This window comes from Bubalus bubalis, chromosome 7 (assembly GCF_019923935.1).
Source record: "Bubalus bubalis isolate 160015118507 breed Murrah chromosome 7, NDDB_SH_1, whole genome shotgun sequence".
NCBI lineage: Eukaryota > Metazoa > Chordata > Mammalia > Artiodactyla > Bovidae > Bubalus > Bubalus bubalis.
Genome location: NC_059163.1, coordinates 111,005,080 through 111,020,496, shown reverse-complemented (window position 1 = coordinate 111,020,496; position 15,417 = coordinate 111,005,080). Strand labels below are relative to the sequence as shown.

Here is a 15,417-nt window from a genome sequence, read left to right as displayed (position 1 = left end):
ATTAAATACTCAGCTACCCTTGGTTTTATTTACTGGTGGCACCTGCACCAGGCGAGGACATCGGAGGAATGGGAAAACTCCCCCTCAACACAAGGCTATCTTAACTAAGCGATTTTGTATTTTTTAAAATGCACTGCAATGTAGTCTTTTTTTACCTTGTTCTTTTGGCATCCAGTAAACCCAACCATTGTCATACTCCCCCTGTCACAAAATTATAAACAAAAGTGCTGCCTCACAAAGACATTTCTCCAGGAGCAGAGATTTCTACAAAAGATTTTCTTTGAGAATAACTGGAAATTTATTTGAGCAAATATATCATCATTAAAAAAAAAACCCAAACATCTGGAAATCATAAATGATTCTGTTAATGTATGAGAAATGTTCTTATGCTTAAAATAAAGCACTACTAAGACTTCCAGCTCCTTTTAATAGCTATTCAACCTACTTTGATATCACCAGGGGAATAGTCAGGGCTTTTACTACTGTATTTCCATGAAATGAAGCATTTTCTTCACATTTGGGATAAAATGAAGTATCACCAATCAGTTCGTGAAAGTCAGATGGAAATGCCAAGTAAATCTGGGGCTTTAAGACACTTTAAACATTCTGCTTGTCTATTATACCGGGGGGGGGGGGGGGGGGGGGGGGAGGGAAACACACACAGATTAAGTATTTATGCCACAAAAATAATTTGTTCCCTGAGCTGAATCCTAATGAGACCAGTGTTGAAGGACCCAATCTGGCGCTCAGCTTTTTAAAAGTTACAGCGTCAGTTATTCACCAACCATTTGTGTGTGTGTCAGAACCCCATATAGCAAATAAACATTTCCTCAACAAAGAGCTCTAATACCTGTTATACTTAGAGACAGATAAAAGGGAAGAATATAAAAAAATGTGATTCCATGGTGCAAGTATGGCACTTTCTTCACCAGGAACATCTGTGAAGCGCTGACCCTGTGAGGCGGTGGAGCGGATGGGGGTTTTCCTCCCAGGCAGACTTGGGATTGAAAAGCAACTGAGTAGCTCGGTGCCCTGGCTGAGCTGTTTCACCTCTCTGAGCCTCCACTTCCTAAACTATAAAACAGCATTAACAACACCTGTCTTGCATGGTTCCTTTGAAGATCTGAGAGGCCTCTAAGCATGGTGCCTGGGGCAGAGACACACAAATAGAAGTGATCCCTCTTACTATTATTAGGCACCATAGGAAGATGAGTAAAATATTGCTACCTCTCAAAACGCTCGAGAGAGGAGTTAGAGGAGGCTTATACAACTGCAATTTAAGGAGAAATGTGCTACAGCAGAGGGCAGGGCAGAGTCTTGGATGCATTCAGAAAAAATATTAGAGAAAAGGGGAACTCGTGTTCCTGTCATTGATCAACAACAGTAAAGGTGGTTTGGGCTGTGGGGGTCAGAGGGGTCGGGGAGGAGGGCACCCCATATAGAGGGGAGGAGGAGGAGAGGCTGTGGGCATAGAGCTGGGCAGGAGCAGGGGATGCCGAGTACAAGAGAGATGAGGCTCGGGTGCCAGCCTTCAGCACAGATGACACGCATGCTGGATCAGCAGAGGCTGGGCTGACAGAGGCCTTGCACGCTGGGCTAAGTTTGGATTTTATCCTGTGGTAGATAATGGAAAGCCATTGAAGGATTTTAAAAAACAGACTAGGGGACTTCCTTGGTGGCCCAGTGGCTAAGACACCACACTTGCATTGTAGGGGGCCTGGGTTTGATCTCTGGTCACGGAACTAGATCCCACAAGCCACACAGTGAAACAAACTAATACTTAACAAAACAAAAAGACTAGTAACAGAGAAATGTGTGTTTTCCAGGCTGATATCTTAGGCATGGGAATGCATGCTGCTGGGAACACCTGCAGGCCTAGAGCTGGGATCACAGGCAACCTGTGCCCTCTGCTCACACCAGCTGCTGGCATTGCTCCCCGTGTCCCCTCAGAGTGCTTGAGAGTCTGCGGTGCTTGACATGACATGTGGGAAATCCCCAAATTCCGCAGACACACAAGCTGACTTAAAACGTGTACCTTTTAATGACTGCCACATGTGAATTTGCACCAATTTCAAAGTAAAAAAAATTAACTAGAAATTAATTAGTTAGAAAATTTTTCCTAAGTTTTTGTTTTCTCTAAAATGTCTGGGTTTATTCACTCCTTCAACAACACGGTTTGGTGCACCCATTCTGTCCCAGGATCTGTGTGACGTGCAAGCTCCCTGCACTTAGGAGCTGACATTTAGCAGAACAGACTCAACTGTGCTCTGTGGAGCTCTGGAAACTTGATTTTGGTGCAAGGCAACAGCGGACTACCTCGTGAATTGGTGAGCTGCCCTTCACGGTGTTCACACAAAGTCTGGGAGCTAGGGATGTGGGAGAGGGAGCACCACCCTAGGTAGGACACTGGAATGGACGGCCTTGACAGGACTCTATTATTCTAACAAAGAGAATCAGGTCTAAACCTTACTAGTTTATTCAATTACAATCCCATGGACAGAGGAGCCTGGTGGGCTACAGTCCATGGGGTTGTAAGAGCTAGACACGACTTAGCGACTAAACTCCCACCATTCAATTATAATAGTATATATTACATGTTATATACACGTAATAGGGCTGTCTATTATACATCAGGTGCTAGAGATACAAAGAAAAATTTATTTAGTCATTATCTAAGAAATAATTTTGAGGGCTTATGACGTGCTAGACAGTTTTTTAGACATTGGAGAAACTTCAGTGGCCCAAATGAATCTCTGTCCTAATGAATTTTACAGAAGGGGACAGTTAATAAAGAAAAAGAAGTCAAGGAGTGACATAGACTATATAGAAAAATAGAGCAGGGTAAGGAGGATGCTGAAGGGAGGGGCCATGGCCTGCTATCTGATATTGGGTAGCCAGGGAAGGCCCTTCCAATAAGGTGGCATGTGAGCAGAGACACAAAGGAGACACTCTTTGAGGGAAGAGTATTCCCGGAAGAAGGAAAGCAAGTGCAAATGCCCCGAGGCATGGCCATGTTGTGTATGTTTAGGAACAGCAAAGAGGTCCCTGTGCTTGGAGTCAAGAACGTGCGCTGTGCCATAAATAACAGGGCGTCACTCGCACTGAAGACCTATACATACACGAGCTTGATATACACGGATTTCCAGACTCCCTGGCTGATCTTCTGCACAGCAAGGGAGAGATGTGTCCTTCATAAATCCACATGAGCTCACACGGCCGTGGATGCACTTGGCAGGGCTCGCTCACCAGCACATTCATGGCCCCGTGCTGCTGGGCTCTGACCGGCCCCCAGGGTGCTCCTTCTCTTGTCTGCTGTGTATCTGAAGACCTGATTCCCAATTTCTGCGGACATGGTCACCTTGCTGGTGTTTGCAGAGGGGGCTGATAGCGTGGACCCAGGTATGCATGTACATGGAGTAAGGATACTGCTTAGTAGCAACACATGAGCCAAAAACTCCTCTTACTTCAAATATCTGTCAGCCTAGTCTGATGAGGCACCTTGCCAGGCTTCCCACCCTCTAGTAGTCTTATCATGGAGCATCGGGCCTGCCTACGTGACTGTATGTTTCTCCTATTAGATCATTAATGTGCAAATGTCAAGGACAGTCTTAAATACCAAAAATATCTTTTGGTTTCAACTGTTGTTGTTTACACACATTGTACCTTCAGTTAAATCCAGGTAAATGCTTTCATTTCATAATTTTCAGCTCAGAGATCCTTGTGCTGTCACATACAAAACCCTGTCAAAAACGTGGCACCATATGAAAACATGCTAAATATTTATGTGACGACATAAACTGAGTGACTGGCTCTTAGGAGGGACAACATGGCATGGCAGATATGGGTTTTAGAGTTAGAGATCTGAGTTCAAACACAGGTGACCAGCAGCAAGATCTTCAATGAGTAAACTTTGAGACTCTTTTTGTCTAATACAGGACCATAACTTCAAACAGTTGGGAAGATAAAGTGAAAAATATGTAGTGTAAAAAGAGCTAGCTTGTCATAACTGTAGAAGAAATGCTAATTCCACTTATACACTACCTCCCTTTCCCATTCATTCATTTGGAAGTGTTTATTGAACACATACTACGTGCTAGGCACTGGAATTACAAGGATTAATGAGACAGGGGATTCAGAGTGGAAGGGATTCACTGATCATATAAGTGCCAAGTCACATGCATGTTATAGAAGAAAAGCTCAGGATGCTAGGGAGCAAACAAGAGAGCTCACCTAGCCTGGGGCCACAGTTTACATTCTATGGTCAGGTCAAGGAGCCATTAACTACCAGTCTATCCACCTGACTCCTCTTAAGACTTGTCCCTGGCTGGCTGGGCCTGGCCAGACTTCACTCATTCTGCCCCTTCTTGTTCTTCAGTCTCTCAACCACATTTGACTCTTTGAAACCCCATGGCTTGCAGCATGCCAGGCTTCCCTGTCCTTCACTATCTCCCGGAGTTTGCTCAGATTCATGTCCGTTGAGTCGGTGATGCTATCTAACCATCTCATCTTCTGCCGCCCTCCGCTCCTTTCCTGGCCTCAAATGGTGAATGTCTGTTCCACCCCTTCTCCCTACCTGCCCGGGATTTGGATAGGAAGTGGCAGGGCAGCTCACCAGAGACGGGCAGGACAGTATCAGCGCCTCCACAAGGCAGCGTGCACAGGAAGGAGCCACAGAGGTTAACAGAGGAGCCACATGAAGTGTAAACATTTACCGTTTGGCCTGACAAGAAAGGAAAATAAACGTAACAAATTCCCCAGATTCATGTGAATTACCAAGCTTCAGTAGCCTTTCAAGACTGGATGGAATTGGAAGTGAATCTAAACAAACAGAGCTTTTCAAATCTTTCTGGTTCTAGTTTCAAAACCAGTACTTGTGCTCAGTCATTAAGTCATGTCTGACTCTGCAACCCCATGGACTGTAGCCCGTCAGGCTCCTCTGTCCATGGAATTTTCCAGGCAAGAACACTGGAGTGGGTTGCCATTCCCTTCTCCAAAATCCTAAAGCTTCCATGAAATACAGTGAGGCTGAAATAACGGTCATCCATTTCATAAATACTTGTTGATGGGGATATTTCAGAATTTATCTCAAACCTTCTCAATGCAAATACAAGCCTTCACTTAAGCTCCTGTGATAACTAATATTAATTCTCATGCTTGATTAGAAAGTCTTATCTTTTCTCCTTCTCTCTTCCTTTTTTTTTTTTTTTTGAAGCAGGATAAGAAAAAGGGAAATAGTCTTTTGTTTATTATGAATGTCCTGTTTGTTATCAAAGGTATGCTTCTAAGCCCTTCTAAGCAGTAGGCTTAGAAAGCATAAAGAATGTAAAAATATCTTGAAGGAATTTAACACTTTATTAACCTTCAACTTCTGACTATAATGACCTCTCCCAGATAATGGCATATTCTACCACATAATTAAAAACTTTTACATGTTTTGCTTTTCTAACAAAAGGATTAAATATAAGGTTATCATTTTACCGTTCTGGATTTTATACGGAACATGAAATACTTCAACAATAGAAAACAGCTTGTCAGAAGGAATCAAGCTGAAACATAAAGCAAACACTCCACAGAACTCTGAAAACCTGTTCTTTCAGGGTTATCTTTCAGAATCTAGAAATTGCTATTTTTAAGGACAACCTCTCTCCTGGATACTTCCACTTGTCAAATGAGTTTAAAAACAAACAACAGAACAAAGTCTTTGAACTCCACAAGCTCAGGGAACAGGGGGCTTCAGCTCTTGCACGTGTCACCCTATTTCGTCCAGCACGTATCATCCTATTTTATAAAAACATCAACCTTTCCAAAACTTAGCTGAAGAAATCATAATTAAATTGTTGGCACTCTGAAGTGACTCTAACATTTTTTTCCCCCATTGCCAATGTGTCACTAAATGAATTTTAATACAAACTACTTTAAGAAATGCAGATGAAATAGAAAAGGATAATTCTCATCACTGACCATCTGAGACCTCAGCAGACTCTCCTTTTGGGTAAGATTAGGTGTATAGGTCGGAGAAGGCAATGGCACCCCACTTCAGTACACTTGCCTGGAAAATCCCATGGACAGAGGAGCCTGGAAGGCTGCAGTCCATGGGGTCACGACTGAGTGACTTCACTTTCACTTTTCACTTTCATGCACTGGAGAAGGAAATGGCAACCCACTCCAGTGTTCTTGCCTGGAGAATCCCAGGGATGGCGGAGCCTGGTGGGCTGCCGTCTATGGGGTCGCACAGAGTTGGACACAACTGAAGCGACTTAGCAGCAGCAGCAGCAGCAGGTGTATAGGTAAAAGAAATTAACGAGACATGCAACAAAGGATTGAAATGAACAAAGGAAATGAAACTGGGAACGTTACCATATCCATTCATAGTGGGCATGTAAATCTGATGTTATAGGAAATTGAAAAAAAAAAAATACCAGCTAAACAGAATTCTAGGAGGGGTAACCAACCTCTAGACTCACTTTTCATTTCTGCAATCTAGGAATTAGTGCAGTATTATCAGAAAATCAGACAATTTGAGTTGCATAAGTTTTAGAAAGTGCTACATATATTAAAATGTAGGAAATAATAATAGACTGTAAGCATGGGAAAGAGGTTTAAAAATGGAAGTCAGATCTTTCACAGTCCTTCATCAATCATAAAGTATCTTTCTTTCAGTGAAGGAAACACATGCGGTCATGAGTAGAAACAGAATCCTCATCTTGTGGAGTGATGCCTTTTTTCCCTCCGTTGGTGCGGTTGTGAAAGAAGGATGACACGGAGAGCTTAGTCTGGATTTTAACTCACTGCCTAATTTTATCTCCTCGCTGAAACGACCGTGATGACAATGATTATTAATAGTGAGTGCTTCAGAAGTGCCAGCGGTGGGCTAGGTGCTGATTGGTAAATGCACATGGGCAACACAAATAAGAATAGTTCCTGGCCCGTGGAAGAAAGGTTTGAGATTCTTTCCCTGTGATGCATCTGCCGTGAGAGCTGTCCACAAAAACACCAAGACAAACGGAGTTCAGCACCCATTTGTTTGGGTGCCACTTGGAATGTATGAGTTAATGTTACATAGTTCATCCCAAAGGCTGTTCTCTATCCTTTTATCTCCTAAAGATAAGAGGCAGAAAAGGGGAGAACTGAGAATACCTCTCCAGGAGGCTGGCAAAGCCATTTTCTTTAAAATAATGTTCAATGGCATGATGAGTAGGTGCTCGTTGTGAGAAGAGGAAGGGAGCAGAAAAAGGATGAAACAGAAGGAAACTAAAACAGTATCATGGGGACACTGTGCTCTGAAAAACTGTGACTAGAGATGAGAAAGAAGGTCTGCTTTTTGCCTGGGTCCCGAGGAAGGAAGCATAAAGGAGTTGGAAATAAAAGTTGAAAGCAGTAGCTCAGAAGCCATGGAGTCAGGGAGAAGCCTCCCCTCCTGTTGTCTGGCTGGGCTAACGAAGAAGTGCCCGTGACAGATGACAAAGAGGAAATATGAGGAATCTAGAGAATTGGGGGGTGGTCGTGTCAGGTGGCCATTCATTTCCAGCAATTTTATACCAAATTCAACATAAGTGTGTGTTTTTCTAAGAAGGGGGTCCATAGCTTTCGAATTCTTAACTTTCTAGATTGGAAAACTTTATGGAGGTAGGAACTGCAGCTGTTATTAAATCCCAGCTCCTGGCACATTACCTGCACACAGTAGGACTCAATATATATATTACTGAACAAACCATCAGTGAGTGAGGTTACTGCCCAAAAATGATTAGGAATCAGTGGTTGGGGGGGGGGGTTCTATGCATAATTAACATATCAAGAGTCAGAATCCAAGAACAGGTTGAAGAAAGCTTTAATTCTTGCCAAAAAGAAAGCTGATCATAAGACTGAAGGTGCAGTTGGAAGCATTTGGAAGTAGTGAGTTATATACACAAATATGAATGAAAAATGAAGCTCAGCACACTGAATGGAAGCCAGCATTGGGACAAAGGAAATCAAATACTTGGGTCAGGAAGGCAATGTCACCCGAGGACAACAAGGAAGCTAGGAAAGTCACCGAAACTTTAAGATACGGACGATAGAAGGGAGTTAGACGTTATTTTCTCTGTCGTTTACTTAAAACAAGATACAAAACTCAGGAAATGAATTTAATACCTTGAAATGATTTTACATTAATTTGAAAATTCATGAAATTATCTCTGTGACAAATCCACTATGATTCACTATTATCTGTCTCAATCACTTAAAAAAATGCTTGAATTCATGGAAAATCAAACCAGTAGCTTTGGCTTTTGTCTTATTTTATGGAAAAAAATCTAAGGAGAAATCTCCCTGGTATATTAAAGTTTATCTTCACAAGTCAAATAAAAGAATTAAAAAAAAAAACAAAACACCCAAAGAATAGAGTTCTTACGATTTCTCAACGAATTTTTATGTCTCAATGTTTGCCTTTCTCATCAACCGTAGTCCTGTCACTATCTCGTCACCTCTTATTGATAAGCCAATAAATCTTCCCAGGGACTCTCAGGAACGTAGGGACAGTCCTGTCACAATCTGACTTTTACTTGGTAGCTACTCACCTCAAGATGCTGGCTCTGTCTGCCATCCTTTTCATTTTCTTTGCTACAAACAAAACATAAACTGTCATTCTGTTTTATAATAATGCTTCTCATTCATTGAAATTATAATTTTACTTGTTTTAGAAGTTCAGTAGCTCTAAATAAAATTCTTATGAAATTAAAAAAAAAAACAAAACAAAAAATCAAAACCTAGAAACAACACAAAACATGAATATGGTTATCTGTCTTTAATAGCACCATAGATTTTCCCGTCCTCAAGCATTTTCCTTGCTATAAAATGTGGTTGGTAAATATAGAGTTTGTTAATTTTATGCTTTTTAGTTCTTTTAAAGCACACTGCACTAAGTGAAAAAAAAGTTTATTCACATTCTTATAAATGGCGTTAGGAGAAAACTCTTAAAATTACCTTCCATCGGATATCAGTTCAACATGGTCAGATCCAGTCCTCTCATGAGATGGTGTGGGATTGAGATTTTCCATGTTCTGTAACAAAACAAACTACTTGTTGTCCAGCAGTAATGGTAAGAAGTACATAACAACAGACCCTTCTTTCTTTAAGACAGAAACATCAGATAATAAGTAGATATTAATTCTAGTCCTCAGATTCCCAACTTTGTTAAAATTGGTAAAATTATGACACATTATTTGGAGAAGGCAATGGCACCCCACTCCAGTACTCCTGCCTGGAAAATCCCATGGATGGAGGAGCCTGGTGGGCTGCAGTCCATGGGGTCGCTAAGAGTCGGACACGACTGAGCGGCTTCACTTTCACTTTTCACTTTCATGCATTGGAGAAGGAAATGGCAACCCACTCCAGTGTTCTTGCCTGGAGAATCCCAGGGACGGCGGAGCCTGGTGGGCTGCTGTCTATGGGGTTGCACGGAGTTGGACACAACTGAAGTGACTTAGCAGTAGCAGCATGACACTTTATTATACACTGTTGGTATAAAACTGTATATTGAACTTCATCAGTCCATTAACAAAAACATCTGACAGCAGCACAGAGATGGTCATCATGGCCTACAGTGTTCCTCTTAGGTATTGCCCACATTTTATAGGTAAATAGAGCAAAACCCAGACTCTCAGAATATTAGGGCAGCATTAGAACTAGACCTGAGGAATCTGACTTCTAATGTAATCAGAAGCCAATATCACATTCATTGCCTGTTTAACATCTTTTCAGTGTTTCTTGTCAAAATGATCTGAGGGGATATGCAGCTTGTATCTAAACTGCAAAATAGCCATCACAAAGACATGGAGTTAACTTAAGAGCTTTTTCTTCTCTGATATTTAATGTTAATCTTTATATTAGCCAAGCTGGACAAAAATAAACAGGAAACTTACTTCAAGTAGCATGTATTTCAGACTGACGGAGAGGGCTTAACACTTATTGGGAGGCATATTAGTAAGATTTTTTGACTGCCTCTGTGAAAACAGCCAACAGTTTCTAAACACAACTCAGGTGACTGAGCACAAAGTAAGCCGTCCCCATGCAGGAAGATTACAAATATGCAAACAAGAGCACGTGTGCATTTGGTGGACTCAAACGCACAGCTGCCTTGGAGATTTGGACCTGAATTTCATCGAACTCAAAGATTCATTTCTGCATTAAAAGACTATTAAGTACAATCCATGTATTCTGTGTTGTCAAAATAAAGAACACATTGAAGTAACATGCATTCATCTACACATTTATAATCTTCCGCTGTGAAAAGCCCATTGCAAAATACATCTGATTAAGGCTCACAGTGATCCTATGAAATTGAGATATACAAAAATCTCCACAAAACAAGCGTATAGAGTAGATAACTAATCTTGGGCTTGGTAGATGGATAAATTATTTTCCATTTATGGTGGTATGGTCAACTTGTCTGCGACTCTTAAAAGTTTAAAGCCCCAGGTTCCATCAAGTATAAAAACAAGGGAGACAACATACCATAAGAGTTATTAATAGTGGCTCTGGAGTCAGAATGTTTGGGTTTGACTCTTAGCTCCATCATTTATTAACTGTAAGATCCTACTCTCAGTTTTCTCAGCTGTAAAGTGGGGTTGGCAACAATACTTAACATAGGGCGGTCGTAAGGATGAAATGAGGTAATACATGTAAAGTATTACACTAATGTCTTATACATTTAGTGAATACTAGCTGTTGGTGGTGTTATTATGATTTCTAAAACTGTGTAATCTCCAAGGAAATATATTACTGCTATTTGCCCCCAGTTAAGATGATGTCCCAGGAACTGGTAAGACAGTGTTTGTGTCTGCCATCACTACATATCCACTGACATGTTTAGATAATTTACACAGATAATTTTAAGGAATCTGAGAAATTTAAATATATATATATGTATATATATATATAAACATTCAATAATATGTACATTTTTTACCTCTAAAGTTTGAGTTAGAAGAGGCTTCTCTAAAACGGCTCTCGTTAAGCCAGAGCATAGTTGCTCTTATTACTGGAATGTGATTTTCCTGATAAAGAGCAATCCATCTTTGACAAAGAATCTTTGTTCACACTGGTAATCTTCAACACAGTATCAAAATCTTTAGTGTAAGATCTAGTGCAATAGTATTAAATTTCCCTGAAGCTCTGAAAGATGAATTCCTAGGGAAAGCACCACCCTCAACCTTCAGATCACATTAAACCACTGTCCATGAAATACCTTTATAATTATATGCAAATAACTATTTCAGAAGAAATAAAAATCTTCAGGTGGGAGGCTAAGATACATTCGGAAAGAACATAAAATAAACCATAATATAAATTTCAAGATATTTCAGTTAGCAGAATGTTAGATGATTGATTTTTTTTTTCAAAACAGAAAGAACCAAGATACAATCAACATAGGCTTTGAGAATTACAGAAAAGATATAGTTATGTTTTACAATAGAAAGCTTTGCAAAAAGCAGGTGGGAAATGTGAGAAAGTTTAGCTGATTTTCATGGTTAAGACAAGTTGTAACTTCAACTCTCTCGCCTCCTCCACTTTTTAAAAAAATGTTTGATCTATACGTTTAACAACTTTCTAAGGACCTGAATTTCTACAGATGTAACTGACAAAGGGTGACTTTCAAAACTGTTCAATATTTCTCTCTAAAGCTTTGTAATAATCCCAGTTTTCATGTTGTCTTCCACACATCTGAGACTACTGAATAGTCATAGTCTGCTTTCACCAAAGCAGCATGCGAGTACACAGTGTTCCTTTGCTAAAGTAATTAGGTCGCCCCTATACCTTTTGGAAACCGGAATATGTGAAGAACGTGTTACAGCTGGCAACCTGCAGTAATTTTTTAAAGAATGAGACTAACAAGGGTAGGAAAGATCTAGAAGTACATAACAAAAGTACCTATTTTCCGTGGGTGCTAAACACTTTATAGATTCTGACTTCCATTCTTTGCCTAAGGGTTTGGAGAGGGAAGATTAAGAAACAGATCAGCCAGTTCCCCACTTCACTGAGATGAGGAAAGGAGAAAATGAAATGGACAGGTCAAAGTAATGGCTGAAATTTAGAAAGCTTCCATTGTAAGACAAGGATGCTACTGGACTTTCAAATGCCCTGTAGTTGTTAACAGTGCTGGTCTTATGAGAAAACAGAGGCTCAATGACCTCTGAAGGCTTTTAACTGTTTTATGTGCCAAATGCTTCTCCAGGTGTGGTAAAAGAGGAGCTCATTAATGTTTTCATTTATTAAAGTTGGAAGTAAAAGAACTCTTATAAACATCATGTCTTACTGGATTAATTTAATTTTAGTCTTCTAAAATTAGTATCTTTTAAAGGTAATAGAGGATGAGAGAGTTGGACTGTGAAGAAGGCTGAGTGCCGAAGAACTGATGCTTTTGAACTGTGGTGTTGGAGAAGACTCTTGAGAGTCCCTTGGACTGCAAGGAGATCCAACCAGTCCATTCTGAAGGAGATCAGCCCTGGGATTTCTTTGGAAGGAATGATGCTAAAGCTGAAACTCCAGTACTTTGGCCACCTCATGTGAAGAGTTGATTCATTGGAAAAGACCCTGATGCTGGGAGGGATTGGGGGCAGGAGGAGAAGGGGACGACAGAGGATGAGATGGCTGGATGGCATCACTGACTCTATGGACTTGAGTCTCAGTGAACTCCGGGAGTTGGTGATGGACAGGGAGGCCTGGCGTGCTGCGATTCATGGGGTTGCAAAGAGTCGGACACGACTGAGCAACTGATCTGATCTGATCTGATCTGAAAGGTAATAGATAATTTTAAGAAACAGCAAAGGGCAGATTATGTCTTTAAGTATAATTTGATAAAACTGCTTTTAGAATTGCACTAAAAAAGACAGACAAATCTAGTTCTGCCTCATAGAAGACCTACCAGAGACTTTTGAAAACATACAAATTCTCTATAATTTACTTGGGCAATTTGGGGGTGTCAGAAGAAATTGAATTTTAAGAACCATTTTCCTCAATTATAAAAATGATCTAAAATCTATAAAGAGCAAAAGCTTTGAAAAAATTAGACTGTGGAGCTTATTTTCAGTTCTTCCCCCTGGCCCCTTCTCTGTTTTGGCATTGACAGCTAGGCTCAAACCTGTTTGATCACTGAAATACTTGAAAACACTTGGAGCACAAACAAATTTGGCTTCTAAAACTACAAAATGCTGACAAAGCCTTTATACTGTGTGTGTGCTGTACTTAGTCACTTCAGTTGTGTCTGAGTTACTCCTCTGCCCATGGGATTTTTCTGGCAAGAATACTGGAGTGGGTTACCATGTCTTCCTCCAGGGGCTCTTCCTGACCCAGGGATTGAACCCGTGTCTCATGCATTGAAGGAAGATTCTTTACTGCTGAGCCACCAGAGAAGCCCGACAAGCCTTTACAGATGACTTTTCTCAATATACAAACAATTCAGTTTGAAGGCTACATGGAACACTGCTAGGCAAAACAAGCTCATTATTCTAGCCTTGAGCTGTAAGAGAAGGTATCTGATATGTTCTCATTAACAAAGGATTCATGACAAATTTGAGTATTTTGTCTTCTTTTGTACACTTCATGTTTTACGGCTTAAAACTGTATAAATTAATCCATATTCAAAAGGAATTCCTGGTACTGTAAGAGGACACCTACGGAAGAGCTTGCTAGCTGTCCACCCAAATCCATTCCACCTTTCTTGCACAGTGATGACGGAGCCACGTGCCCAGTGAGAGCACATCTGAAGCCTCTCAGGCAGGTAGGTAGGTCTTCAATAGGATGTGAGAAGCTGTATGTGTGCTTTCCAGGCCTGCCTAATTAGCTGCCTCACAAGGTTCATGCCTTGACACTCACTCATTCTCTCCTCTTGTGAGCTGGAATGCACATGAAAATCACGACTGCTCTGGAAGCTAGTTGCTGAAGCTAGAGGCAGTTGGCCTGAGTCCTTAAAACACTGTGTGGAGCAAGTCTTCTAACTCCTCTCCCGAGCCCTAAACTGCTTTAGCTTGTCACAGAAGAAAGAACTTTGACGGCGTTCAAGGCGTTGAATTTTGGGTCATTTTGTTACTCGTTACCCTAAAAAAGAAAGTGTAAGTGCAAGTGTTACTTGCTCCGCTGTGCCCAACTCTTTGTGACCCCATGGACTGTAGCCCAGCAGGTTCCTCTGTCTACGGGGTTCTTCAGGCAAGAATCCTAGAGCGGATAGCGGGGATCTTCCCAACCCAGGGATGGAAGCCAGGTCTCCTGCACTGCAGGCAGATTCTCTATCACCTGAGCTACCACACTAAATGGCAACCGTTCATTCGCTCACTTTTCTTAAAACACATTTTTTGTGAGTGGTGAGCTACGCTGGGCACTGGGGAACCATGGTGGATGGTGAAGTGACAGGCCCCGGTCCTTGCCATCACCACTTCTGTACTTGGTTACTGCTCCAACTGTACTCTGCTACACTGTTAATGCTATCTTAATTTTAAAAACAGGTTCTATCTGAACAGCCCTCACCATTCCTGGGCTATACAGTTGCCAGAGTGATCCTTTCAAAAGGTACTTCAGAAAATTGCTTTCTTCTCTTCAATCCTCTAATGGCTTCTCATTTCACTCAAGGTAAATGCTAAAGATCTAAAAATGGCTACAAAGCCTTAAGGGATCAGGCTCCCTGCTATGCCTCTGACCTCATCTCCTACAGCACTCCCCCTTCAACTCTGCTCTGACCAGGAGAGCCTTTTGCTCATCTTCCAAAGGCTAGGGCTGTTCTCCCTCTGCCTGGATAGTCTCTCCTCAGATATCCCTCCTCCCTCACAGGTCCCTGCACAAGCGCCATTCTCAGTGACGCCGGACCTGAAGACTCAATCTGCTCAGTGTCCATCCTCAGCTTCCCACCCACACCCCATCTGATTCACCCCGCTTCACTTCTCTCCACAGCATGCGCTGCCATCTGACTACATGTTGGTTTGTTTCTTATCTGCCTCATCCTTTGAGAACGTAGACTTCCAGATGGCAGACAGTGTATCTGTTTGGGTCACCATTTTGTCTTTTGTGCTTAAAACAGTGCCTGTCATATAGTTCATTGTTGTATGTTTGAAGGAATGAATACGTTTCAGTCTGCGGTTCAAACGGTGGGTTTTTTGTTTTTTTTTTTTTTGTTTGTTTGTTTGTTTTTACCTTACATTGATACCACTCAGAGAATCACTGTTAGATGGTTTTTGACAGGAGTTCTTGCTGGGTTATACTGCATTAAAACCAAGAGTTGAGATTTTCAACATTAGGTAAATGATTGTTCTTATAAACAGGTAAAATGGTTTGGAGGGGGTGGAGGAGACAGTGGAGGCATGAAGCTGTGCTAGGTGGCTGTCCTGATATTCCAGACTAGTTATAAAAAGTGCCTCGGCTATGGCAATACAAAGGGGAAAGGGGAAAGGG

At 41.4% G+C, this 15,417-nt stretch overlaps 1 protein-coding gene across 16 annotated transcripts in view; it reads right to left on the bottom strand.

Annotated features, from left to right (window-relative positions):
• The window catches only part of FAM13A (family with sequence similarity 13 member A), a 333,264-nt gene that overhangs the window by 36,549 nt on the left and 281,298 nt on the right, over positions 1-15,417 (bottom strand). For all 16 annotated transcript variants that reach the window (XM_044946341.2, XM_044946346.2, XM_044946337.2 and 13 more), the window contains 2 exons: positions 8,962-9,038; positions 8,556-8,598 (listed from right to left, as the gene is read on the bottom strand). In XM_044946341.2, coding sequence (XP_044802276.2) covers positions 8,556-8,598; positions 8,962-9,038 — 120 coding nt within the window. The remainder of the gene's footprint in view (positions 1-8,555; positions 8,599-8,961; positions 9,039-15,417) is intronic.